The 26,233-nt window shown below is 45.9% G+C and overlaps 1 protein-coding gene and 1 non-coding gene across 4 annotated transcripts in view; one reads left to right on the forward strand and one right to left on the reverse strand.

Moving 5' to 3' along the window:
• Positions 1–26,233, reverse strand: part of LOC121271549 (pleckstrin homology domain-containing family A member 4-like) — a 75,409-nt gene that overhangs the window by 7,403 nt on the left and 41,773 nt on the right. For all 3 annotated transcript variants that reach the window (XM_041177545.1, XM_041177546.1, XM_041177547.1), the window contains exons 11-21: positions 17,872–17,979; positions 17,253–17,306; positions 16,074–16,154; positions 10,553–10,702; positions 9,623–9,721; positions 6,985–7,093; positions 5,189–5,307; positions 4,686–4,868; positions 4,073–4,231; positions 3,296–3,577; positions 1,977–2,107 (exon numbers count right to left, since the gene is read on the reverse strand). In XM_041177545.1, coding sequence (XP_041033479.1) covers positions 1,977–2,107; positions 3,296–3,577; positions 4,073–4,231; positions 4,686–4,868; positions 5,189–5,307; positions 6,985–7,093; positions 9,623–9,721; positions 10,553–10,702; positions 16,074–16,154; positions 17,253–17,306; positions 17,872–17,979 — 1,475 coding nt within the window. The remainder of the gene's footprint in view (positions 1–1,976; positions 2,108–3,295; positions 3,578–4,072; positions 4,232–4,685; positions 4,869–5,188; positions 5,308–6,984; positions 7,094–9,622; positions 9,722–10,552; positions 10,703–16,073; positions 16,155–17,252; positions 17,307–17,871; positions 17,980–26,233) is intronic.
• On the forward strand, positions 7,431–7,591 carry LOC121271904. The gene has a single exon (XR_005941820.1). It is a non-coding gene; the product is annotated as a U1 spliceosomal RNA (small nuclear RNA).

The following is a 26,233-nucleotide window of genomic DNA, read 5'->3' on the forward strand; positions in this document are numbered from 1 at the left end:
GAGTATGATGTTCCAGAGGGATGGTATAATTGGAGATGTCTCTGATCACAAGAGATAAGGAGGCCCCGCTGTTAGTTCTGAAGCCTGGGGAAAGGGCTGAGAGACAGGTGTTTGTGCAGTTTGAATGTGAGGGGTTTATGATGGTGTGGGTCAGAACTGGTGTAACCTGAAGGCCAGACTAAGGTATCAAAATTTCCCCCAGATTAGAGGAGGGAAATTTGTGTTTGTTACAGCAGGGATCACACTACAAAGCAACCCAGAAACGTGGAGCTGAGAGTCAGTCTGAAGCATCAGTTACAAAGAAGCCTTTCTCAGGGTTCGTTTTGTGAGATGAGACATTGGACAGGATCAAGAGTTCCAGGTTGTCCCTCTCACTATCCATGATCCTGACTTGAGGCTCACACATTCCTCATGTAGAAACACATCACCAAACAACAACTTACCATTTCAACATAATCGGTAAAACTGTTTATACAGCCATAACTGACCCCGAATTGTTCTCATTCCAGCACAGAGGGTTAAGATCAAATAATAACTTTCAAAAGGAATTTGGATAAACCCTTGAAAAGCAGAAATTCACAGGAATATGGGAAAGGAGCAGGGAATGGGATTCATTAGATAGCTCTTTAAAAGAGACAGCACAAGGATACTGGGCCAAATGGCCTCCTGTGTTAGACCATAAGACGTAGGAGCAGAAGTAGGCCATTTGGCCCATCGAGTCTGCTCTGCCATTCAATGAGATCATGGTTGATCTGATAATCCTCAACTCCACTTTCCTGCCTTTTCCCCATAATTCTTGATCCCCTTACTGATTAAAAATCTGATTATCTCAGGCTTAAATATGCTTAATGACCCAGCATCTACAGTCCTCTGCAGTAAAGAATTCCACAGATTCAATATCCCAGAGAAGAAATTCCTCCTCATCTCTGTTTTAAATGGTTGACCCCTTACTCTGAGATTATGTCCTCTGGTCCTAGACTCACCCACAAGGGGAAACAACCTCTCAGCATCTACCCTGTCAAGCCTCCTAAGAACTTTATATGTTTCAAAAGGTCGCCTCTCATTCTTCTAAACTCCAATGAGTACAGGCCCAACCTACTCAACCTCTCCTCATAAGAAAATCCCTCCATACCCGGAATCAACCCAATGAACCTTCTCTGGACTGGCTCCAATGCCAGTATATCTTTCCTTAGATAAGGGGACCAAAATTGTTCACAGTATTCTAGGTGTGGTCTAACTAGTGCTTTGTATAGTTTTAGCAAGGCTTCCTTATTCTTATACTCCATTCCCTTTGAAATAAAGGCCAACATTCCATTTGCCTTACCTAATACCTGCTGAACTTGTATGCTAGCTTTTTCATGCACGAGGACCCCCAAATCCCTCTGTGCTGCAGCTTTCTTCAGTCTTTCTCCATTTAAATAATATTCAGCTCCTCTATTCTTCCTGCCAAAGTGCATGACCTCACACTTTCCCACATTATATTCCATCTGCCATGTTTTTGCCCCCTCACTTAACCTGTCTATATCCCTCTGTAGACTCTGTGTCATCTTCACCACTTGCCCTCCCACCTATTTTTGTGTCAACCGCAAACTTGACAATAGTACATTCACTTCCCTCATCCAAGTCATTGATATTTATTGCAAATAATTGAGGCCCCAGCACTGATCCCTGTGACACTCCGCTAGTTACAGGTTGCCATCCTGAAAATGCCCCCTGTATCCCAATCCACTGTCTTCTATTAGTTAGCCAGTCCTCTATCTGTGCTAATATACTACCCCTAACACCATGGGCTCTAATCTTATTAAGTAGCCTTATGTGTGGTACCTTATTGAACGCCTTTTGGAAATCCAAATATATTACATCTACTGGTTCCCCTTTATCTTATCATACTTGTTACCTCCTCAAAGAATTCAAACTAATTTGTAAGGCATGATATCACCTTCTTGAAGCCATGTTGTATGATTGTGATTCCTCACCTGGTCTTTGCGATCATCGTCTTAATTTTCTCCAATGTTCTTTGCTTCTCCTGCAGTTGTTCTGGACTGAGGGGAATCTCAGGATCCACATCGATATATCGGGTGGTTATGATAACTTTACTGGGTTTACACTGTAAGTGAAGTAACTCATTATATTTGATGGGCAGCTCCCAACTCAACTGGTCCGAATACACCAATTTGTTTCCTCACACTCACTCACACTCTAACCCACTCTCATCAACTCCCACCCACACACATTCCCACCCACTCCCTCCCTCTCTGTCTGTCCCACACCCTCTCCGACCCTAACTCATTCTCACCCACTCCCAATCTCCCACCCCCCAGTCCACTTGTGGCTTGGGGTCTAATTTTATGAAGTAGTCTTTCAGTCATTGTTGACAATGTTTTGTGGCACACTGAACAACATCTTGCGGGTTACCATTGACCAGAAACTGAACTGGACTAGCCATATAAATACTGTGGCTATAACAGCAGGTCAGAGGCTGGGAATCCTGTGTTGAGTAACTCACCTCCTGACTCCCCGAAGTCTGTTCACCATCCATAAGATACAAGTCAGGAGTGTGATGGAATATTCTCCAATTGCCTGGATAAGTGCAACTCCAACAACACTCAAGAAGCTGGACACCATCCTGGACAAAGCAGCCCACTTGATTGGCACTCCATCCACAAACATTCACTCCTTCCACCACTGACACACAGTAGCAGCAGTGTGTAACATCTACAAGATGCACTGTAAAAATTCACCAAGACTCCTTCGACAGCACCTTCCAAACTCACGACCACTCCCACCTAGGAGGACAAGGGCAGCAGATAGATGGGAACACCACCATCTGGAAGTTCCCATCCAAGCCACTCACCATTCTGACTTGGAAATATATCACCATTCCTTCACTGTCGCTGGGTCAGAATCCTGGAACTTCCTCCCTAACAGCACTGTGGGTGTACCTACACCACGTGGACTGCAGCGGTTCAAGAAGGCTGCTCATCATCACCTTCTTAAGGGCAACTGGGGATGGCCAATAAATGCTGGCCCAGACAATGACACCCACATCCCATGAATGAATATTAAACAAACACCTCCCCTAGTGCCTAATAAATAATGGCATCTGCTGATTTGTTGCTATGCACAGAAACCCCAAGGCCCCACTGTTAATATTGCTGCAATAGCCCACCTCAATTGGGGTTCCTGCCCCTAAATATGAGCCACTGCTTCCTGCTGGTGAGTGTATATTTCACATGAAGGCAGAATCTTGGGAAGAAGCCCCAAAACATGGGCCTGGTCATTATCAAATTCTCACCTCTTTTCTTACAATTCGATTACGTTCACGGGTGTGGCTTTCTGCTGTCTCTGGTGGTGCTGAAAGCTTTGTCACCAATTTACTTGATGCCATCTCATTTCGTGTTCCAGGTGGCTCAGGTGTAGATGTTGGTTTTGTGGAAACAGTTGGGGTATTTCCTGGTCTGGTCCAAGAGGGTACCGCCCTGGCAGTGAGATGGGCACCTGTTGAGTGGTTGGTCACTGGTCTGTTGGTCGAGAGGTTTGCAGAGTTCGGTCTTGATTCTCCTGTCATTGCTCCTCTCTGACAAGTCAAGAAATACGGTCTGAACGTGAATCCAATGTTACTCACTCCTTATCAGTTCAAACTTCCTCATTGATCTCACTTTGGATTAAGAAAATCCAAACCAAGTTGTAAAACATGCACTCTGGGTCATTTCTGTAAACAAATTTGTGTCAATCCATTCAAACTCTCAACCATTAAAATAACTCCCCGGATTCTACAAACACGGAGAAAATATTGACCGTGCTGTATAATTATAGTTAGATCTATAGTTACAGGAGGGTGAATTAAGCTGATACAGCTGGGCTTGGATATTAGCTCAAGGATTGAACAACACAATTGTATACAAGCATCAGCCACTGAGAACAGGAGGAACCAGAGAAAGATGCAGTTTTATTGCTTCAACTGCTACTCATTTCACTGTTCCAGATTGAATACCATGTGCCAGTACAGAGTGCAGACACAGACACTGCAATCATCCTGTTACAGACAGTGTTTAACCCAGATCGTACTCACCATTATTGGTGACACAGCCACACTTCTTTGAGACAGGATACCTGTCCTGGGCCTCTGCTGGAGATGTGCTTCCTGGTGTCGTTTCATTCGTTCCATCTGTTCCTCTGCACTCATCTTTCCTTTTCTGTGAATGCCCCCAGCAGTCAGTGTATGTTGGCCCTGGAGACACAAAGACAGAACAGAACAGAGTGTCACACCTCATCACTTTGCTCTCTCTTTCAATGACTCTCAGACCTTTCACTTTATTCTTCCATTGTGGAGTCTGTGACAAGAAGCGTTTATTGACTCCCCTCAAGATATGCAACAAAGACAAATTCCAGTGGAGAAGCAGCGAGTTCCCTTCGAGCAGAGGAGAAGGACAGTCAAATCAGGAAGGATTTTGATGGGGTAATAAAAAGATATTGATTCCCCTGGCAGGATGGTGGGTAACCAGTGGGCACAGATTTAAGATCAATGTCAAAAAATAAACAGGGGGTGGTTTTTAAAGTAGCAAGTTGTTGTGATCTGGAACACGCTGCCTGAAAGAGCAGTGGAAGCAGATTCAATAGTAACTTTGAAAAGGGAATGGATATGGGTAGAGGGTGAAGAGGTTGAAATATGCAAAGCAAGTTACCCTGTAGTTTCCATTTGTCACCGAGTTGTTCTGCAGATTACAGTTCCTCTCTTCCTGTGTATGTTTCTGTTCTGACTGGATTGGAGGAGATGCTGTTTCAGCCCCACAGTGTTCAGCTTTGCTGTGCTGATTGTGATGTAACAGTGTGGGGAGTGGTGGCCTGCAAGGGACATCATCTAGAACCTTCAGGATGAAGCACAAAAATAACAAAGAATGGAATTAAGCTGAACAAACCCCACATTCACCCAACATCCTCAACTCCACCTAACCCCAATACCATCAACTCCATCTACCCATCTTCCCTCAATAACCCTCAACCCCACCTGCCTATCTTTTCCCTAAATCCCTCAATTTCACCAATACAGCTTCTTGCTAGATCCTTCAACCTCACCTACCTTCACAGATACTGCAGTAAATCCTGTGGTCAATACCCAGCAATCAACGATTAGTGAAGGAGGAATTTGGGAAGCTGTCATTCCTTCCAGTGCTGTCATTTCACTCACCTGCCTGTGGGGCCCAGAGTTTGGAGCTGGCAGTGGTGACGACCCAGATGGAGTTTGCAGGGAGTCACTTTGAAGCCCAGAGGGATGTTCTAGGACAGGGGAGGCTGTAAATGGTATTACTGAGGATGAGGAGGGGAGTGGGGGGGGGGGGTGAAAAAGCACCAATGTGGGTTAAAACAGGATAAACACAAAACATTGCTTCCACAACATTCAACATAACATGTGCGAGAAGAATAGATAGCACAGAGACTGTCAGGCACCAGGGGATGGGGAAATTCATACCATGGATATTATATAGTCAGGGTCCTGGTGGTATGGGTTTAACAATCATGTGGACACCATGAGGGATGGATGCTATAGGGTATTATTAGTGATGCATATGGATTCTAAAGGACAGTGTGTGTGTGGGACCCATACCCCAGTGGGAGTCAGTAGATGATAAAACTGTATTTAGGTCTATATCATGGAGATAGCAGAGATGGTCAGAGTCAAGAATTGTCAGTTTCCAGTCAGTCTGGATCTGAATGGTCAGTGTCTGGTCAGTCTGGCTCTGGGTGGTCACCATCCGGTAAGTCTGGCTCTGAGTGGTCAGCTTCCGGTCAGCCTGACTTTGAGCGGTCAGCTTCCGGTCAGTCTGGCTTTGAGTGGTCAGCTTATGGCCAGTCTGGCTCTGGGTGGTCAGTTTCCGGTCAGTCTGGCTCTGGGTGGTCAGTTTCCAATCAGTCTGGGTCTGAATGGTCAATGTCTGGTCAGTCTGGGTCTGATGGTCAGTTTCCAGTCTGTCTGGGTCTGGATGATCAGTTTCTAGTCAGTCAGTCTGGGTCTGAATGGTCAGTGTCCAGTCAGTCTGGGTGATCAGCTTCCAGTCAGTCTGGGTCATCAGTTTCTGGTCAGTCTAGGTCATCAGTTTCCGGTCAGTTGAGGTCCAGGTGGTCAGTCCGGCTCTGGGCAGTCAGTTTCCAGTCAGTCTGGCTCTGGGCAGTCAGTTTCCAGTCAGTCTGGCTCTGGGCGGTCAGTTTCCAGTCAGTCTGGATCTGGGTGGTCAATCTGGGTCTGAGTTGTCAGTTTCCAGTCAGTCTGGGTCTGAATGGTCAGTGTCCAGTCAGTCTGGGTGATCTGTTTCCAGTCAGTCTCGTTCTGGGTGGTCAGTTTCCAGTCAGTCTGGGTCTGGATGGTCAGTTTCCTATCAGTCTGGGCCTGGGTGGTCAGTTTCCAGTCAGTCTGGGTCTGAATGGTCAGTGTCCAGTCAGTCTGGGTGATCAGTTTTTGGTCAGTCTGGGTCTGGGTGGTCAGCCTGTGTCTGAGTGGTCAGTTTCCAGTCAGTATGGGTGGTCAGTTTCCAGTCAGTCTGGGTCTGAATGGTCAGTGTCCAGTCAGTCTGGGTGATCAGTTTTCAGTCAGTCTGGGTCTGGACGATCAGTTTGCAGTCAATCTGGTTGGTCTGCTTCTGGTCAATCTGGGTCAGAGTGCTCAGTGTCCAGTCAGTCTGAGTGGTCAGTTTCTGGTCAGTCTGGGTCTGGGTGGTCAGTCTGGGTCTGAGTGGTCAGTGTCCAGTAAGTCAGGGTGATCAGTTTCCAGTCAGTTTGGGTCTGGTTGGTCAGTCTGGGTCTGGGTGATCAGTTTGCGGTCAGTCTGGTTGGTCAGTTTGGGTCAGAGTAGTCAGTGTCCAATCAGTCTGGGTGATCAGTTTCCAGTCAGTCTGGCTCCAGGCAGTCAGTTTCCAGTCAGTCTGGCTCTGGGTGGTCAGCCTGGTCAGCGCGTTCCTGGGAGAGTCTTCAGGACTGTTGGTTTCTTACCGGGTTGTTGAGTTGATCCTATTGCAGCCTGGAAGCTCTTTCTGTTGCTGCTCAGGCCTAAAATCACATCCTCTATCATCCAGAGATCACGCTGTGCCTCTCCTCGCTCCTAATTGGTCAAAGGCAACATATGTATTGGAAATGGGTGGAGTTACTTTGGCAAATAACCAATCACAACACGCAAAGCTGGAACATTCTCAAATATCGCACAGACCCTTATCAATCCCTCTCTATTCTAATCTACCAATCACACGGACTCATTCTAATCTACCAATCACCTGGACTCATTCTAATCTACCAATCACATGGACTCATTTTAATCTACCAATCATATCCAATTCCAATCCTGCAAACACGCTTATCTGTTTTAAATTTATCAATCAAATTTACCCACTTTAATCAACCAATCACATCCTGGGACCGAATCATGCTGGGTCAAAATCCTGGAACTTACCTGGCAGGAGGGAGACCATGATCATAAAGGTGGTTCTCCCAGAACAAGGCTAGCCCATTGCACTTCAGCTGTGCTGACTCCTGTGATTTCCCCAAATGCAGGATACTTGACTGCAAAATTTGTATAGTGGGGGGCTGCATTTGCATTCTCCCCTAATATATAAGACCCCTCCTAACAGCACAGTGGGTGTACTTACACCACAGAGACTGCAGCAGTTCGAGAAGGCAGCTCACCAATATCTTCTCAAGGGCATTTAGGATGGGCAATAAATGCTGGCCTAGCCAGCGATGCCCACATCCCGTGAAAGAATAAAAAAGCATATTGGACATTATTTGCAGACCACTGCCTGATGGGCTTGTGGTCAAGGTTTTTTTTTATGTGGAGGGGAAGAGACCATCATCCACCTCCTTGTGGAATATGCCTTTGTCAAGAAGGTCTGGAGAGAGTGGCCGTGGTTTTTGTCGAGGTTCATCCCGAGCAGTTCTGTGACACAGGACTCTGTGCTCTACGGGCTGTTCCCAGGGACACACACCGAGACAAACATCAACTGCAGCTGGAGGATCATCAACTCGGTGAAAGACACTATTTGGTCTGCCCGAAACTTTTTGGTCTTCCAGCGCAGAGTTGTCCCCGACCGAGTGTTGCAGACTAGCACATTCCAAGGTCCAGGACAACGTGCTGAGGGACGCACTAAAGCTTGGGGCAGCCACCACAAAGGGGAAAGGTCGCTGTCTAAGGTCCACCTGCCTTAGTGCACCGAGGGAAAGGAAACGGTGTAAAACCCTTTGGCTGATATCTTTGTCATGGAATGTATATTGTCAATATCGTGTGCAATTGCATTAAGATAACTCAGAGTGTCATATGCTGTAGGGAACGAATTGGAACTGGATTACTCTTTCAGTAATGTCCCATTTAAACTGTGTGGAATAAAATTTTACAAATTTTTATGAATATAGTACATTTTTGGAAAAGAAATGCATGTGTGGGAATGTGTGTGAGGGTGTGTCTGAGTGAGGGTCTATGGGAATGAGTGTGAGGGAGTGAGAGTGTGTTGTGGGGTTTGGAATCAGTGTGTGTGTGTGGGGAGTGGGGGTCATATCTGAGTGGAAGTTGGGGGTGCGTGTGAGTGTGGGGGGGCGTGATGGGGTTGGGGGTGCGTGTGAGTGTGGGGGGGCGTGATGGGGTTGGGGGTGCGTGTGAGTGTGGGGGAGCGTGATGGGGTTGGGGGTGCATGTGAGTGTGGGGGGGTGTGATGGGGTTGGGGGTGCGTGTGAGTGTGGGGAGGTATGATGGGGTTGGGGGTGCGTGTGAGTGTGGGGGGGCGTGATGGGGTTGGGGGTGCGTGTGAGTGTGGGGGGGGCGTGATGGGGTTGGGGGTGCGTGTGAGTGTGGGGGGGCGTGATGGGGTTGGGGGTGCGTGTGAGTGTGGGGGGGCGTGATGGGGTTGGGGGTGCGTGTGAGTGTTGGGGGGCGTGATGGGGTTGGGGGTGCGTGTGAGTGTGGGGGAGCGTGATGGGGTTGGGGGTGCGTGTGAGTGTGGGGGGGTGTGATGGGATTGGGGGTGTGTGTGAGTTGGGGGGGCGTGATGGGGTTGGGGGTGCGTGTGAGTGTGGGGGGGGCGTGATGGGGTTGGGGGTGCGTGTGAGTGTGGGGGGGCGTGATGGGGTTGGGGGTGCGTGTGAGTGTGGGGGGCGTGATGGGGTTGGGGGTGCGTGTGAGTGTGGGGGGGCGTGATGGGGTTGGGGGTGCGTGTGAATGTGGGGAGGTGTGATGGGGTTGGGGGTGCGTGTGAGTGTGGGGAGGTATGATGGGGTTGGGGGTGCGTGTGAGTGTGGGGAGGTGTGATGGGGTTGGGGGTGCGTGTGAGTGTGAGGAGGTGTGATGGGGTTGGTGGTGCGTGTGAGTGTGGGGGGGTGTGATGGGGTTGGGGCAGTGATGTATTTGACATATGAGCTGCCTTTCCTTCAAGCACCTGACAATTGAACCAAAGAGGGATCCTATCAAATTATCATCTGTTGCCCAAGGTGAAAGCTACTTGGTGGCTGTAGTTCACAGATTGTGCTGTGTAACCTGCTGCCCTTCTGATGAATCCCAGTGAATGTTTTGAATGGAAGATACAGGAAGCACATGTAGGAAGCACATTTAGACCAGGTCCTGTTTCACAAATGAAAAGAGCGATAGTACCTGCGCAGACCCACATCTGGTGAGCAGCTCTCGAGTGGACCTGAATCTCTGCAGCTCATTCTCCAGGAATTCATATTCATTCCAAGATTGTTCCATGTCCTGTCTCAGAACAGAAATAAGGTTCAGCAAGTTTAATTTAAGAGAGAGGATTTGACAGATGGATGGATATTCAAGCAGACACCTGTCAAATCGAATGCACTGAAAATGAGGCGGATGTCATGTGTATGGATTTTTAAAAGACATTTGATAAAGTCTCACCTTGGAGACTTGATGATAAAATTGAGGCACATAAAGTAAAAGGGAGTTGTGCAGGTTGTTTCAAGTTCAGAGAGTCGGGGTTATTAGGGGTTGATTTTCCTCCCATCCATCCCCAGACTCATGTGTTTCCCATGTGAGGGAATTGAATATGTGGAACCCCGATATAATTTTGTCCGTTCATCACCCAGAATCAGAGTTTCACAAGAAGGTGCTGGTAGGGAGTGAAGAAGGATCCTACACTCTGACTTCTCCTCTGTCTCCTGGACCCAGTGAGTGCCTGGATCTGGGTGGTGGGGTGGCGGTGAGCAGGGGATAATTTCTGGGAGTCTGGGATGGGTCTGGTGCTGAATCTCTCTATAGGTCTCTAGGAGGGAGCAGAGTGAATCAGGAGGAGCTGCAGGTTAGTGACCATGATCCCAATTCCCAACAATAAACCACGCACTGGGGTTGCCTTGATTTAATATATCAATGGAGGACAGGGCTCAAGCAGAAGTCCTTCTGCATCTTGAGTGTGCCTTCAACACATGATCCTCTGCCTCTCAGAGCTAAGAGTGAGAGTGGCTGAGCTGAGGCTTTTAACAAAAATGTTTGACGCTGTCCTGGAAACAGATCCATTTTCTGAAATTTTCTAAAGCTGAAGTCCAGCGATTCTGGCAGTGTATTAGAGATTACCGTGGACAGGTCACAGAGTCTGGCACGGATTTGGATCAGATCCTCCTGAAGAATTTGCTGTTGGAATGCTAACCGCTCCACAATATTTGGCTGTCTCTCAAAGTCCATCATCTGACAATGTGTCGCTTCCCACACACCTTCCAGTTTGTCCTAGAGAAAGTCGAACAGTCAAGAACATTTTTCACACATTATCAGGTAGATTATTAAACGTGCACTCAATACATCGAAATCTGTAATCTTCTCTAGCCTTAGAACCCTCTGAGATACCTGTGCTCCTCTAATTCTGGCCTCTTGTGCACCTCTAATTGTAATCGCTCCACTATTTAGTGGCTGTGCTTTCAGCTGCCAAGGTCCCAAACTATGGAATGCCCTCCTCAAATCTCTGTACCTCTCTCTCCTCCTTTAAGACACCCCTTAAAACCTATCTTTGACTAAGCTTTTGGTCATGGAATGGTTACAGCACAGAAGGAGGTCATTCAGCCCATTGTGACTGTGCTCTGAAGGAGCAATTCACCTGAAGCCATTCCCCTCTTCTCCCCATAACCCTGCACATTCTTCCCTTTCAGATAATAATCCAATTCTCTACTGAACGATTCAATTGAACCTGTGTCCACCACACTCTCAGGCAGTACATCCCAGATCCTAACCACTCACTGTGTGAAAATGTTTCTCCTCATGTCTCCATTGCTTCTTTTGCCAATTACCTTAAATCTGTGCCCTCCCGTTCTCGGTCCTTCCACCAATAGGAATGTTTTCTCCCTATCTACCCTATCCAGACCCCTCATGATTTTGAACCCTTCTATCAAATCTCCTCACACACTTCTCTTCTTCAAGGAAAACAGTCCCAACTTCTACAATCTATCTATGTTCCTCACCCCTGGAACCATTCTTGTTAATCTTTTCTGTACTCTCTCTCAAATGTCTTCACATCCTTCCAAAAATGTGGCAAACAGAACTGGACTCAATGCTTCACTTGAGGCCAAACTATTGTTGTAACATAATTTCCTTGCTGTTGTACTCTATGCCTATATTGATAAAGTCTAGGATACTGTATGCTTTATTAACCACTCTCTCAACTTGTCCTGCCACCTTCAATGATCTATGCACAAATACACCCAGGTTCTTCTGCTCCTGCACCCCATTTAGAATTGTAGCTTTGATTTTATATTGTTTCCATGTTCTTCCTACCAAAATGAATCACTTCACACTTCTCTGCATTAAATTTCATTTGCCACTTGTTCTCCCATTCCACCAACCTATGTCCCTTTGAAATTTTACTCTATCCTCCTCATGGTTCACAATACTTCCAAGTTTTGTATTGTCCCATAAATTTTGAAATCGTGCCCTGTACACCAAGGTCTAAGTCATTAACATATATCAGGAAGAGCAGGGGTCCCAACACCAACCCTCTTAGGAACTTCACTAGGAATATTCTTCCAGTCTGAAAAACAACTGTTAACCACAACTTTCTGTTTCCTGGCACTCAGCCAATTTTGTATCCATGTTGCTACTGACCCTTTTATTCCATGAGCTTTCATTTTGCTCACAAGTCTGTTGTGTGGCATTGTATCAAATGGCTTTTGGAAGTCCATGTACACCACATTAACAGCATTGCCCTCATCAACCCTCTCTGTTACCTCATCAAAAACTCCGAATTGCACAATTGTCCTTAACAAGTCTGTGCTGGCTTTCCTTAATTCACTCACATTTTCCCAAGTGACTATTAATTTTGTCATTAATTATCATTTCTAGAAGCTTCCTCACCACCAAGGTTAAACCAACTGGCCTGTAGTTGCTGGATTTAACTTTGTATCCTTTTTTGAGCAAGGGTGCAACATTTGCAATCCTCCAGTCCTCTGGCACCATCCCTGAATCTAAGGAAGACTGAAAAATTATTGCCTGTCCTTCCGCAATTTCCACTCTCACTTTCCTCAGTATCCTTGGATGCATCCCATCCGGTTCTGGTGCTTTATCGACTTTTGAGTATAGACAGCCATCCAATACCACCACCTTATCCATTTTAAACCCTTCTAGTGTCTGAACTGCCTCCTTTTTCACCATGGCCATGCAAAGTATTCATTTAACACCTCAACCATGCCCTCTGCCTCCATGTGTAAATCCACTTTTTGGTCCCTAATCTTCCCACTCCTCCTTTTACCACCCTTTTACCATTTATATGACTTTTGGATACCTTGTTTATGTTAGCTGCCAGTCTCCTTTCATAACCTCTTTTTGCTTCTCTTATTTGTTTCCTTCAATTCCCCTCTGAACCTTCTATATTCAGCCTGGTTCTTAGTTGTATTATCCACCAGAAATCTGTCATAAGGCACACTTTTTCTTCTTCACCTTAATCTCTATTTCTTTTGTTATCCAGGGTGTTTTGGATTTGTTTGCCCTCCCTTCCCTCTTAGGGAATATACCTTGACTGTGCCTTAACTATATCTCCTTCAAAAGCCCATTGTTCTGTTATAGTCTTGCCTTTCAACCTTTGATTCCAGCTAATCTGGACCAGAGCCATTCTTGCCCCATTGAAGTTGGCTTTCTCCCAGTTCATTATTCTTACACTAGATTGCTCCTTGTCCTTTTTCATAGTCATCCTAAGCCTTATGATATAATAATCACTGCCCCCCTAATGTTCCCATACTGACACTGGATCCACTTGGCCCATCTCATTCCCAGGAACCAGGATGAGCAGAGCCTGCTCTCTCATTGGACTGGAAACATACTGTAGAAAACTCTCCTGAACACACTATTATCCCTCTCCTTTACACTACTACTACCCCAGGCTATATTTGGATAATTCAACTCTATAATTCTTGAGCCTCTCTGTAATTTCCTTGCAAATTTGTTCCTCTACATCTTTCCCACCAGTTGGCTGTCTATAGACTACATGGAGCAATGTAATTGCATCTTTTTTGTTCCTTAGCTCTAGCCAAATCAATTCTGTCCTTGAGCCCTCTGGGATGTCCTCTTTCTCCAGCACTGCAATGCTCTCCTTAATCAATACTGCCACCCCTCTTCCTTTCCTTCCTTCCCTGTCTTTCCTGAACATCTTGAATCCAAACTTGCCCTTCTTTGAGCCAGTCTCTGTTATCGCCACAACATCATATTTCCACATGGTAATCTGCAACTGCAGCTCACCAATCTTACACACCACATTCCACGCATTCGCATCCGTGCACAGGAATCCTAATTTAGACTTTATTATTTTCCCTCACATGCTGAACTCACCCAATACCCTACTGTTTCCTACTCCAGTGCTATCTGTCTCTCTCAATATTCCGCATACCCTGGTATCCCTCTCTAGTATTACCTCCTGGTTCCCACACACCTATCAAATTAGTTTAAACCCTCCCCAGTAGCACTAACAAATTGCCCCATAAGGCACTTGGTCCCGACTCTGTTTAGGTGTAACCCATCTGACCTGGATAGGTCCCATCTCCCCCAGAACTGATCCCAAAGTCCCAGAAATCTAAAACCCTGTCTCCTGCACCATCTTTCTAGCCTCACATTCATCTGCTTTGTCCTCCTATTTCTATACTTACTTGCTCATGGTACTGGGAGTAATCCAGAGATTAGAACATTTGAAGTCCTGCTTGTTAATTTCCTACCTAGCTCCCTACATTCTGACTGCAGGACCATATCCCTCTTACTACCTGTGTCTTTGAGACCAATATGGTCTTTACCCTTTGGCAGTTTACCCTTCCCCCTCAGGATGCTCTGAAACTGTTCAATGACATCCTTGACCCTGGCCCTAGAAAGGCAACATTCTGGATTCATGTCTGTAATTGTGGTAATGCCTGTTCCAGTAATTATTAAATCATCTGCCCCAATATCTTCATGGGGCTCAGAGCCAATTTTGCTCCTATGAAGCATCCTAGGAGGTTTTACAATGCAGGTTACTGGTGTATATCACATCATGTTCTCGTAGGTCAAGAAGCTTTTACTGACCAGTAATTGGCAGCTAGCCAGTTCCCAGCAACCAGTCAGTCTTACAGGGGAGCAGGATGGGGACAAAGGGAAAGGGGACACGAGGAAGAGGGAGAAGAGAAATGGAGAAGGAGGGGACAATAAAGCCATTAGACGTAGGAACAGAAGTAGGTCATTCGGCCCATCGAGTCTGCTCCACCATTCAATGAGATCATGGCTGATCTGATAATCCTCAACTCCACTTTCCTGCCTTTTCCCCATAACCTTTGAATCCCTTACTGATTAAAAATTTGTCCATCTCGGCCTTGAATATACTTAACGACCCAGCTTCTACAACCCTCTGCAGTAAAGAATTCCACAGATTCACTACCATCCGAGCGAAGAAACTCCTCCTCATCTCTGTATTAAGTGGGTGCCCCCTTACTCTGAGATTACGCCCTCTGGTCCTAGACTCTCCCACAAGGGGAAACAACCTCTCAGCATCTACCCTGTCAAGTCCCCTAAGAATCTTATATGGTTCAACAAGGTCACCTCTCATTCTTCTAAACTCCAATGAGTACAGGCCTAACCTACTCAACCTCTCCTCATAAGAAAATCCCTACATATCTGGGATCCACCTAGTGAACCTTCTCTGGACTGCCTCCAATGCCACTATATCTTTCCTTAGATAAGGGGACCAAAATTGTTCACAGTATTCTAGGTGTGGTCTAACTAATGCCTTGTATAGTTTTAGCAAGACTTCCCTATTTTTATACTCCATTCCCTATGAAATAAAGGCCAACATTCCATTTGCCTTCCCTATTACCTGTTGAACTTGTATGTTAGCTTTTTGGGATTCATGCACAATGACCCCCAAATCCCTCTGTGCTGCAGCTTTCTGCAGTCTTTCTCCATTTAAATAATATTCAGCTCCTCTATTCTTCCTGCCAAAGTGCATGACCTCACATTTTCCCATGTTATATTCCATCTGCCACTTTTTTTGTTCACTCACGTAACCTGTCTATATCCCTCTCTAGATTCTTTGTGTCACCTTCCCCACTTGCCTTCCCACCTATTTTTGTGTCTTCCGTAAACTTGGCAATAGTACATTCATTTCCCTCATCTAAGTCATTAATATATATTGTAAATAATTGTGGCCCCAGCACTGATCCTTGTGGCACCCCACTAGTTACAGGTTGCCATCCTGAAAATGCCCCCCTTATCCCAATTCTCTGTCTTCTATTAGTTAGCCAGTCCTCTATCCATGCTACCCCCAACAACATGGGCTCTTATCTTATTAAGTAGCCTTACATGTGGTTCCATTACATCCACTGGCTCCCTTTTATCTATCCTGCTTGTTACCTCCTCCAAGAATTCTAATAAATTTGTCAGGCATGATTTTCCCTTCACGAAGCCTTGCTGACTCTGCTTGATTAGATTATGTATTTCTAAATTGCTATTACATCCTTTATAATAGACTTCAACATTTACCCAATGACAGATGTTAAGCTAACTGGCCTTTTGTTATTTACCTGTTTTTGTTTCCCTCCCTTTTTGAATAATTTGAATAATTGAGAATTGGTCTGCTAGTTTATCAATGCTTCTCACATACCTTCTCTGCTTTGAGCTGAGTCACTTCATTGACCAACCCCTGTAGCACTCGGTCCTGCCCACACAGCCTGGTCAACAACACCTGTGGACACAGAACAAGGAACGACAACAGATACAAATACAATATGGAGAACATCTTCTATCAAACGTAAAATCTCCCCATCTAACCCTGTGCTGTATCTGCCCTGGGAGTGTTTAATGGGGACGGTGTAGAGGGAGCTTTACTCTGTATCTAACCCTGTGCTGTATCTGCCCTGGGAGTGTTTAATGGGGACGGTGTAGAGGGAGCTTTACTCTGTATCTAACCCTGTGCTGTACCTGTCCTGGGAGTGTTTGATGGGGACAGTGTAGAGGGAGCTTTACCATGTATCTAACCCTGTGCTGTATCTGCCCTGGGAGTGTTTAATGGGGACGGTGTAGAGAGAGCTTTACTCTGTATCTAACCCCATGCTGTACCTGTCCTGGGAGTGTTTGATGAGGACGGTGTAGAGAGAGCTTTACTCTGTATCTAACCCCGTGCTGTACCTGTCCTGGGAGTGTTAGATGGGGACAGTGTAGAGGGAGCTTTACTATGTATCTAACCCCGTGCTGTACCTGTCCTGGGAGTGTTTGATGGGAACAGTGTAGAGGGAAATTTACTCTGTATCTAACCCCGTGCTGTACCTGTCCTGGGAGTGTTAGATGGGGACAGTGTAGAGGGAGCTTTACCATGTATCTAACCCTGTGCTGTATCTGCCCTGGGAGTGTTTAATGGGGACGGTGTAGAGAGAGCTTTACTCTGTATCTAACCCCATGCTGTACCTGTCCTGGGAGTGTTTGATGAGGACGGTGTAGAGAGAGCTTTACTCTGTATCTAACCCCGTGCTGTACCTGTCCTGGGAGTGTTAGATGGGGACAGTGTAGAGGGAGCTTTACTATGTATCTAACCCCGTGCTGTACCTGTCCTGGGAGTGTTTGATGGGAACAGTGTAGAGGGAAATTTACTCTGTATCTAACCCCGTGCTGTACCTGTCCTGGGAGTGTTAGATGGGGACAGTGTAGAGGGAGCTTTACTCTGTATCTAACTCCGTGCTGTATCTGTCCTGGGAGTGTTTGTATCTAAAAAAAGTTCTTGCTGAGGAGGAATAATTCTTAAAAGCAGAGTAAAAGGTGATGAAATGTAGCTAAAACCAAGACTTACATCAACTTCATTTTCCACCATTTTGACAGGTTCGGTTGTGTATTCCCCATACATCTGCAAGAGAAAATTTCTGTCAGCTTCTCACACTGACCTCACCCGATGTGTTCTATGTTTCAGCTCAAATCGAGTTAGTTACAATAACACAGCCCTTTAATACTCTACTCACTGCCCTACGCGTGCTACCTACACTAGGTGCCTACATCCAGTATCCTAACATGCGGTACCCAAACACGCGGTACCCTAAATTACTTGTGATACATTCTATGCAGTTTGCCAACTGTGGCCGAATGAATACTATGTTTAATGGCATCATCATCCCTTACTCACTCCATAAAACCCCAAACGCTGTTGAACATTTATCTGGCATTTTCTATTCCCCTTCTCCAACCCCCTACTCCAGGTCTCACCATCCTAACCACTCAGTACCTCTCCCAGTCAGTTAGAGAATAAGCTGAAAAACGGCAAGTGTTCCCACTCTGATTCTCTGTCTTTGTGTCTACCTCTCCTACTGTCTCACCTCATCTTTCTTCCTCTTCCTCTCTCTCTCCATCCCCCCCCTTCTCCTTTCTCTCTCTGCCACTGTTTCCTGTTGTTTGGTGAACATTGGGATGATATTTACCGAAGGACTGAGGGACAGAGTCCCGACGGGTGACAGTAGTAGATTGGGGCTGGGTCGGGCTGAAGTTGGAGGTCGAGGAGGAAGTTCAGTGAAGCTGGAAATCGATTCCTGTAAACACAAAACAAGAGTTCAAGAAAAATTCCCAAACAAATTCAATCCATGAACATTAAATCTAAACTCATTTAAACTCACATACTGGTTCTCCACATTCTCTTTCAGGTGTGATCAAATATCACCACCACCCCCCTCCCCTTCTTCCCCTCCCCCCCTTCCCCTTCTTAGAGTCATAGAGTAGAGAGGTCTACAGCACAGGAAAAGGCCCTTTGGCTCATCGAGTCTGTGCCAGTCAAACAAGTACCTAACTATTCTAATCCCATTTTCCAGCACTAGGCCCATAGCCTTGTATGCCATGGCATCGCAAGTGCACGTCCAGATACTTTTTAAATGTTATGAGGGTTTCTCCCTCTACCACCCTTTCATGCAGAGAGTTCCAGATTCCCACCACCCTCTGGGTGAAAAAATTCTTCCTCGCATCCCCTCTAAGCCTCCTGCCCCTTACCTTAAATCTATGCTCCCTGGTTATTGATCCCTCCACCAAGGGGAAAAGTTCCTTCCTGTCTACCCTATCTACGCCCCTCATAATTTTATACACCTCAATCATGTCCCCCCTCAATCTCCTCTAAGCTATGGAAAGGTAAGTTCTAGTTTTTATTTAAAGTACATAAATAATTTAACTTTTTTTTTACTGTGTTTAACTTAAAGTAAGGGTTTTTTTCAACCAAAGGCATGGCAGGGCAGCTTAGTCCCGTGTTATGTACCGCCTGCAACATGTGGGAAGCCCTAGAAGCTCCTTGTGCTCTCACCGACCATGTGTGCAGGAAGTGCCACCGGCTGCAGCTACTTGAGCTCTGAGTTTCAGAGCTTGAGCGGCAGCTGGAGACACTGAGGCACATCTGCAAGGCTGAGAGTTTCGTGGATAGCACGTTTTTAGACTTGGTCACCCCACAGCTTACGGAAGTGCAGACAGAGAGGGAATGGGTGACCATCAGTCAGAAGAAATGTGTCAGACATGTAGTCAGGAAATCCCCAGGGTGCATCTTGCACAAGAACTGTTTTTCTGTGTTGGAAAACGGTGAGAGTGACGGTTCCTCTGGGGAGTGCAGCCACGCTCATGGCACTGTGAGTGGCTCAGCTGCACAGGGGGGAGGAAAAAGAGGGGAAGAGCAATAGTGGTAGGAGACTCGATAGTAAGGGGAACAGACAGGTATTTCTGTGGCCGAAGACGTGACTCCAGGATGGTATGTTGCCTCCCTGGTGCCAGGGTCAAGGATGTCACTGAACGGCTGCAGGGCATTCTAAAGGGAGAGGGCAAACAGACAGAGATCGTGGTACATATTGGTATCAATGACATAGGTAGAAAGAGGGATGAGGTCCTGCAAGCAGAATATAGGGAGCTAGGAAACAGATTAAAAAACAGGCCCTCAAAGGTAGTAATCTCTGGATTACTTCTGGTGCCACACATTAGTGAGTATAGAAATAGGAGGTTAGTTCCAATGAATGCGTGGCTGGAGAGATGGAGCAGGAGGGAGGGCTTTAGATTTCTGGGACATTGGGACCGTTTCTGGGGGTGATGGGACCTGTACAAGGCGGACAGGTTGCACCTGAACCGGAATGGGACCAACATCCTTGCGGGGAGGTTTGCTAGTGATGTTGGGGAAGGTTTAAACTAACTTAGTAGGGGGATGGGATCCTGAGAGGAGGTTCAGCAGGGGGAAATGCACAGCCAAAATGAGAAGAGAGAGCAAATGAGTCTGGAAGGCATAGAACTTACAGACCAGTAAAGGCACAAGAGAGTTTGGCAAGGTTGGATGTTATTTATTTTAATGCAAGGGGTCTGATGAATAAGGCGGATGAGTTCAGGGCACAAATTAACACATGGAAGAATGATGTCAATGTTGTCACAGAGACATGGTTGAGATAGGGGCAGGATTGGCAGCTCAGTATTCCATGATATAGGGTCTTCAGGTGAGACATGGAAGGATGTAAAAGAGGAGGGGGTATTGCAATATTGATCAAGGAATCAATTACAGCAGTAAGGAGGGATAACATCTTAGAAGGCTCCTCAAATGAAGCCACATGGGTAGAGCTTAAAAACAAAAAAGGAGCAATCACTTTGCTGGGAATGTACTACAGGCCCCCAAACAGTCAGAGAGAAATAGAAGAGCAGATATGTAGGCAAATTTCAGAGAAGTGTAAAAATAATAGGGTAGTAATAGTGGGGGATTTCAATTTCCCAAGCATTAACTTGGTTGGTCACAGTGTGATAGGTTTAGAGGGAGCGGAATTCTTAAAATGCATCCAGGTGAGCTTTTTAAGCCAGTTTGTAGAAGGTCCTACAAGAGAGGGGGGTGGTCCTGGACTTAATTTTAGGGAATGAAGCTGGGCAAGTGGTAGAGGTATCAGTGGGGGAACATTTTGCAGATACTGATCATAACTCTGTTAGATTCAAGGTTGTTATGGAAAAGGACAAGGATGGACCAGAAATCAGAGTTCTAAATTGGGGGAAGGCTGATTTTAATAAGGTCAGATATGATTTGGCCAAAGTGGACTGGGAGCAGCTACTTTTAGGTAAATCTGTGTCAGAGCAGAGGGAATTATTTGAGAAGGAAAAAGGGAGAGTACAGGGCCAACATATTCCAGTAAAGATAAAGGGCGGGACCAACAAATCCAGGGAACCATGGATGTCAAGGGATATACAGAATTGGATAAAGAGTAAAAGAGAGGCTTATGGCAGATACCGAGGGCTCTAGAGAAGTATAGATTGTGTAGGGGGGAACTTAAAAAGGAAATTAGGAGAGCAAAAAAGGGCATGAAAAAACATTGGCAGGTAAAGTAAAGGAAAATCCAAAGTTATTTTACAAGTACATTAAGAGTAAGAGGATAACTAGGGAAAGAGTAGGGCCCATTAAGGACCATAGTGGTAATTTGTGTGTGGAGCTGGAAGACGTAGGTAGGGTTCTAAATGAATACTTTGTGTCGGTGTTCACAAGTGAGAGGGACGACGTGGGTATGGAAATCAGGCAGAAGGACTGTGATATAATTAAAGAAATTAGCATAGAAAGGGAGGAGGTTCTAAGTGGTCTGGCAGGCTTAAAAGTAGATAGATCTCTAGGCTCAGATGAAATGTATCCCAGGCTGTTGAGTGAGGCAAGGGAGGAGATAACCGGGGCGCTGGCAATAATTTTCAATACCTCTCTGGCCACAGGAGAGGTGTCAGAGGACTGGAGGACAGCTAATGTGGTACTGTTATTCAAGAAAGGAGGGAGGGATAAACCAGGGAACTACAGGCCAGTCAGTCTAACCTCAGTGGTGGGGAAACTATTGGAAGCAATTCTGAGGGACAGAATTAATCTACACTTGGAGAGGCAGGGATTAATCCAGGACAGTCAGCATGGTTTTGTTAAGAGTCACGTCTGATCAATTTGATTGAATTTTTCGAAGAGGTGACCAGGTGTGTAGATGAGGGCAATGCATCTGGCGTAGTCTACTTGGACTTCAGCAAGGCTTTTGATAAGGTCCCGCATGGGAGACTGATAACGAAGTTAAGAGCCCATGGGATCCAAGACAATTTGGCAAATTGGATCCAGAATTGGTTGAGTGGCAGGAAGCAGAAGGTGATGGTTGAGGGGTGTTTTTGTGACTAGATGCCTGTGTCCATTGGGGTTCCACAGGGATCGGTGTTGGGTCCCTTGCTGTTTGTGGTATATATAAATGATTTAGACTTGAATGTAGGAGAGATGATCAGTAAGTTCGAGGATGACACGAAAATTGGTGGGGTGGTAAACAGTGAGGAGGATAACCTTAGATTACAGGTCCCTTAAACTAGTGGGATACTTGTCTTCATTAGCTGAGGCATAGAATATAAGAGCAGGGAGGTTATGCTGGAATTGTATAAAACGCTGGTTAGGCCACAGCTAGAGTATTGCATGTAGTTCTGGAATCCGCATTATAGGAAGGATGTGATTGCACTAGAGAGAGTGCAGAAGAGATTTACCAGGATGTTGCCTGAGCTGGAGCATTTTAGTTATGAGGAGAGATTGGATAGACTGGGGTTAATTTCCCTGGAGCAGAGTGGCCTATTCCTGCTCCCCATCCGTATGTTCGTAACTTGGTCAAAACTGGTTGTAACAACTCACCCAACTGTTTGGCCAATTCATGTTGTGCAGAATCGATCGTAGATAAGATGTGGGAGAAGGACATCACTTTTATGTGTGTTGATCAACCCATACATATGCAGACGTGGCGAGCTGTGAGGACAAACCCTGGATGCTGAAATAGGGGCATCAAAGACATCCTGTGGGATAATGGCTACCCTGATCAGTTTCATTTCACACTGTATATCACACAAGCTCATGAAACGGCTCAAGGCCATCACCTTCAATCCTGAAAAGTGCCTAATATGCCTCAGATTACCCAGGAAGGGCAAGGTATCTCAAAAATTTGAACAACAGATGAAGCTAGCTGTTTCACGCTGCTGCTGTGCGGTAGCAACACGAGTGGTATTTGCCACTAACAGGGTTCTGCCGTCAAGCCAATAAAAGACGTTCTGCCTGTCACACAAACGATCAATGTGGTATATGAGTTTCAGTGCCAGTGTGATGCTAGGTATGTAGGCCGTACATCCCAAAGGCTGGTGGATCACATCAAACAGCATGTCCCAGCCGCTGTTCACAACAGGCAAGGTACAGGCAGTACCCAATCCACCCGTGCTTGCAAAACTCAAAGCACAGTGTTTGGACAAGCTGAGTGAGTGGGCAAATGCATGGCAGATGCAGTATAATGTGGATAAATGTGAGGTTATCCATTTTGGTAGCAAAAACAGGAAGGCAGATTAGCTATAGCTATAAATTGAGAGAGGGGAGTGTGCAATGAGACCTGGGTGTCCTTGTACACCAGTCGCTGAAGGTAAGCATGCAGGTGCAGCAGGTGGTAAAGAAGGTAAATGGTATGTTGACCTTCATAGCGAGAGGATTTGAGTACAGGAACAGAGATGTCTTGCTGCAATTGTACAGGGCCTTGGTGAGACCACACCTGGAATATTGTGTGCAGGTTTGGTCTCCTTATCTGAGAAAGGACGTACTTGCTAAAGAGGGGATGCAGTGAAAGTTTACCCAACTGATTCCTGGGGTGGCGGGACTGACATATGAGGAGAGATTGAGTCAATTAGGATTATATTCACTGGAGTTCAGAAGAATGAGGGGGGGGTGGGACCTCATAGAAACCTATAAAATTCTAACAGGACTAGACACAGTAGATGCAGGAAGGATGTTCCTGATGGTGGGGGAGTTCAGAACCAGGGGTCACAGTCTGAGGATATGGGGTAGACCATTTAGGACTGAGATGAGGAGAAATTTCTTCACCCAAAGAGTGGTGAGCCTGTGGAATTCGTTACCACAGAAAGTAGTTGAGACCAAAACATTGTATGTTTTCAAGAAGGAGTTAGATATTGCTCTTGGGGCGAAAGGGATCAAAGGATATGGGGAGAAAGTGGGAGCAGGCTATTGAGCTGGATGATCAGCCATGATCACAATGAATGGCGGAGCAGACTCAAAGGGCTGTATGGCCTACTCCTGCTCCTAGTTTCTATGTTTCTATGTAACATTAGACATGATTCCGCGATTGGACAACAGTTGTTAAATAATCCTCAATGTGCTAAGAATTACGCTGACAACCAATTTAAGATTGTCAGTTGGGCTTGCAGTGTGCCGCATTTGCATGTACTGGAAGCAACATATATTAATACACAGGGCCCGGTTCTTTGCAGATAGAAGGAACATGTACACACATTGTGCCTGTTTCAGCTAAACAAAATAAGTGACAGCCATTCGCTGACTCATTCCTCAAGGCAATGCCTTGACCAATCAGGATCAAGATGCCTGGTTTAAATTTCAAACATTGTTGGCGGTTAACTGTCAGTCACCATCAGTGGTGCATTCTCCGTGGCAACAGCACTTGCTAACCAATCAGCAGTCTCTTCTCATACAGTATAGATTGTTGTTTTTCCCTTATATCGGTATTCTTGCCAGTGTCCTGATGAGTGTAAGACGAAAAGCTTAGACATATCTCTTTTTTCAACAACTTTGTCCTGACAAACAACTATTAAGTATTCTGCTAGTAACATGCGCAAAAAACTCGAACAGGTTTGTTAAACATGATTTCCCTTTCATAAATCCATGTTGACTTAGCCATATTTTCTAAGTGTCCAGTTATCACACTTTTTATAATAGATTCCAGCATTTTCCCTGTTACCAATATGAGGCTAACAGGTCTGTAGTTCCCAATTTTCTCTCTCCCTCATTTCTTAAATAGTGGGGTTACCTTTGCCACCTTTATCACTCTTCCTCTTTCTCTCCCCTCTTTCCTACTCTCCCCCTGTCTCCCTCCCCTACCCCGCTCCCCCTGTCTCCCTCCCCTTCCCCTCTCTCCCCCTCTCTCGTTCTCCCACTCTCTCTCCCCCCCTTCCCCTTACCCCCTCTCCCTCCCCTCTCCACTTCTCCCGCCCTCACCCTCTCTCCCTTCCTCTCTGTTTCCCCCTTTCCTGCTAACTCTCTCTCTCCCTCCCCAAGCCTCCTTTCCCTCTCTTTCTCTCCATCTCTCTCCCCTTCTCCCACTTGCCCCCTCTCTCTCTCCCCTCCCTCTTTCCATCTCTCACTCCCCTTTCCTTCTCCCCTCCCCTGTCCCTACCCCATCTTTCTCTCCCCCCTCTCTCTCCCCCCTCGCTCTCCCCCCTCTCCCCCCCTCTCTCTCTCCCTCCCCTTCCCCTCTCCCCCTTTCCCTTTCTCTCTCTTACTCCCCTCCCTCCTCCAGACACTCCTTGACCTCTTTGACTGAGCTATTGTTGCCCTGTCCCTAGTACCTCCTCATCTGGCTCAGTGTCAAATTCCATGAAATCATGCCTGACAAATTTATTAGAATTCTTTGAGGAGGTAACAAGCAGGATAGATAAAGGGGAACTAGTAGATATAATATATTTGGATTTCCAAAAGATGTTCAATAAGGTACCACACATAAGGCTACTTAATAAGATTAGAGCCCATGGTGTTGGGGGGTAGTATATTAGCACAGATAGAGGACTGGCTAACTAATAGAAGACAGAGAATTGGGATAAGGGGGGCATTTTCAGGATGGCAACCTGTAACTCATGGAGTGCCACAGGGATCAGTGCTGGGGCCACAATTATTTACAATATATATTAATGACTTGGATGAGGGAAATGAATGTACTATCACCAACTTGGCAGTTGGAATATAATGTGGGAAAATGTGAGGTTATGCACTTGGGCAGGAAGAACAGAGGAGCTGAATATTATTTAAATGGAGAAAGACTGCAGAAAGCTGCAACATAGAGGGATTTGGGGGTTCTCGTGCATGAATCCCAAAAAGCTAACATTCAAGTTCAACAGGCAATAGGGAAGGCAAATGGAATGTTGGCCTTTATTTCAAAGGGAATGGAGTAAAAAAATAGGGAAGCCTTGCTAAAACTATACAAGGCACTAGTGTGACCACACCTAGAATACTGGGAACAGTTTTGGTCCCCTTATCTAAGGAAATATACACTAGCATTGGAGGCAGTCCAGAGAAGGTTGATCCTGGAGATGGAGGGATTTTCTTATGAGGAGAGGTTGAGAGTTGGAGTTTAGAAGAATGAGAGGCGACCTTATTTAAACATATAAGATTCTTAGGGGGCTTGACAAGGTAGATGCTGAGAGGTTGTTTCCCCTTGTGGCAGAGTCTAGGAACAGGGGGCATAATCTCAGAGTAAGGGGTCACCCATTTACTACAGAGATGAGGAGGAATTACTTCTCTCAGAGGATAGTCAATCTGTGGAATTCTTTACCACAGAGGGCAGTAGAGGCTGGGTCGTTAAGCATATTTAAGGCTGAGATAGACAGATTTTTAATCAGTAAGGGAATCAAGGGTTATGGGGAAATGGCAGGAAAGTGGAATTGTGAATTATCAGATTAGCCATAATCTCATTGAATGGCAAAGCAAACTTGATGGGCCGAATGGCCTACTTCTGCTCCTACGTCTTATGGTCTAATCACTCCTGATATTTATTTTGACGATGTTCATTCTCACTATCTCAGTCTGGTCTTTAAACTGTTTATTCAGGTGGCAAAAATCCACCATTTTGTTGGAATGTTTGTATCATATCCTGTGACTGCCTGTGGTTACACCATCCCCAGGTCCAGCTTGTGCTTACACAGTCCCCGAGGCCAGCCTGTGTTTACACTGCCCCTAAGGCAAGCCTGTGTTTACACTGTTCCTTGGGCCAGCCTGTGTTTACACTGCCCTGTGACTGC

This window comes from Carcharodon carcharias, chromosome 31, assembly GCF_017639515.1.
Source record: "Carcharodon carcharias isolate sCarCar2 chromosome 31, sCarCar2.pri, whole genome shotgun sequence".
In the NCBI taxonomy this organism is placed as follows: Eukaryota; Metazoa; Chordata; class Chondrichthyes; order Lamniformes; family Lamnidae; genus Carcharodon; species Carcharodon carcharias.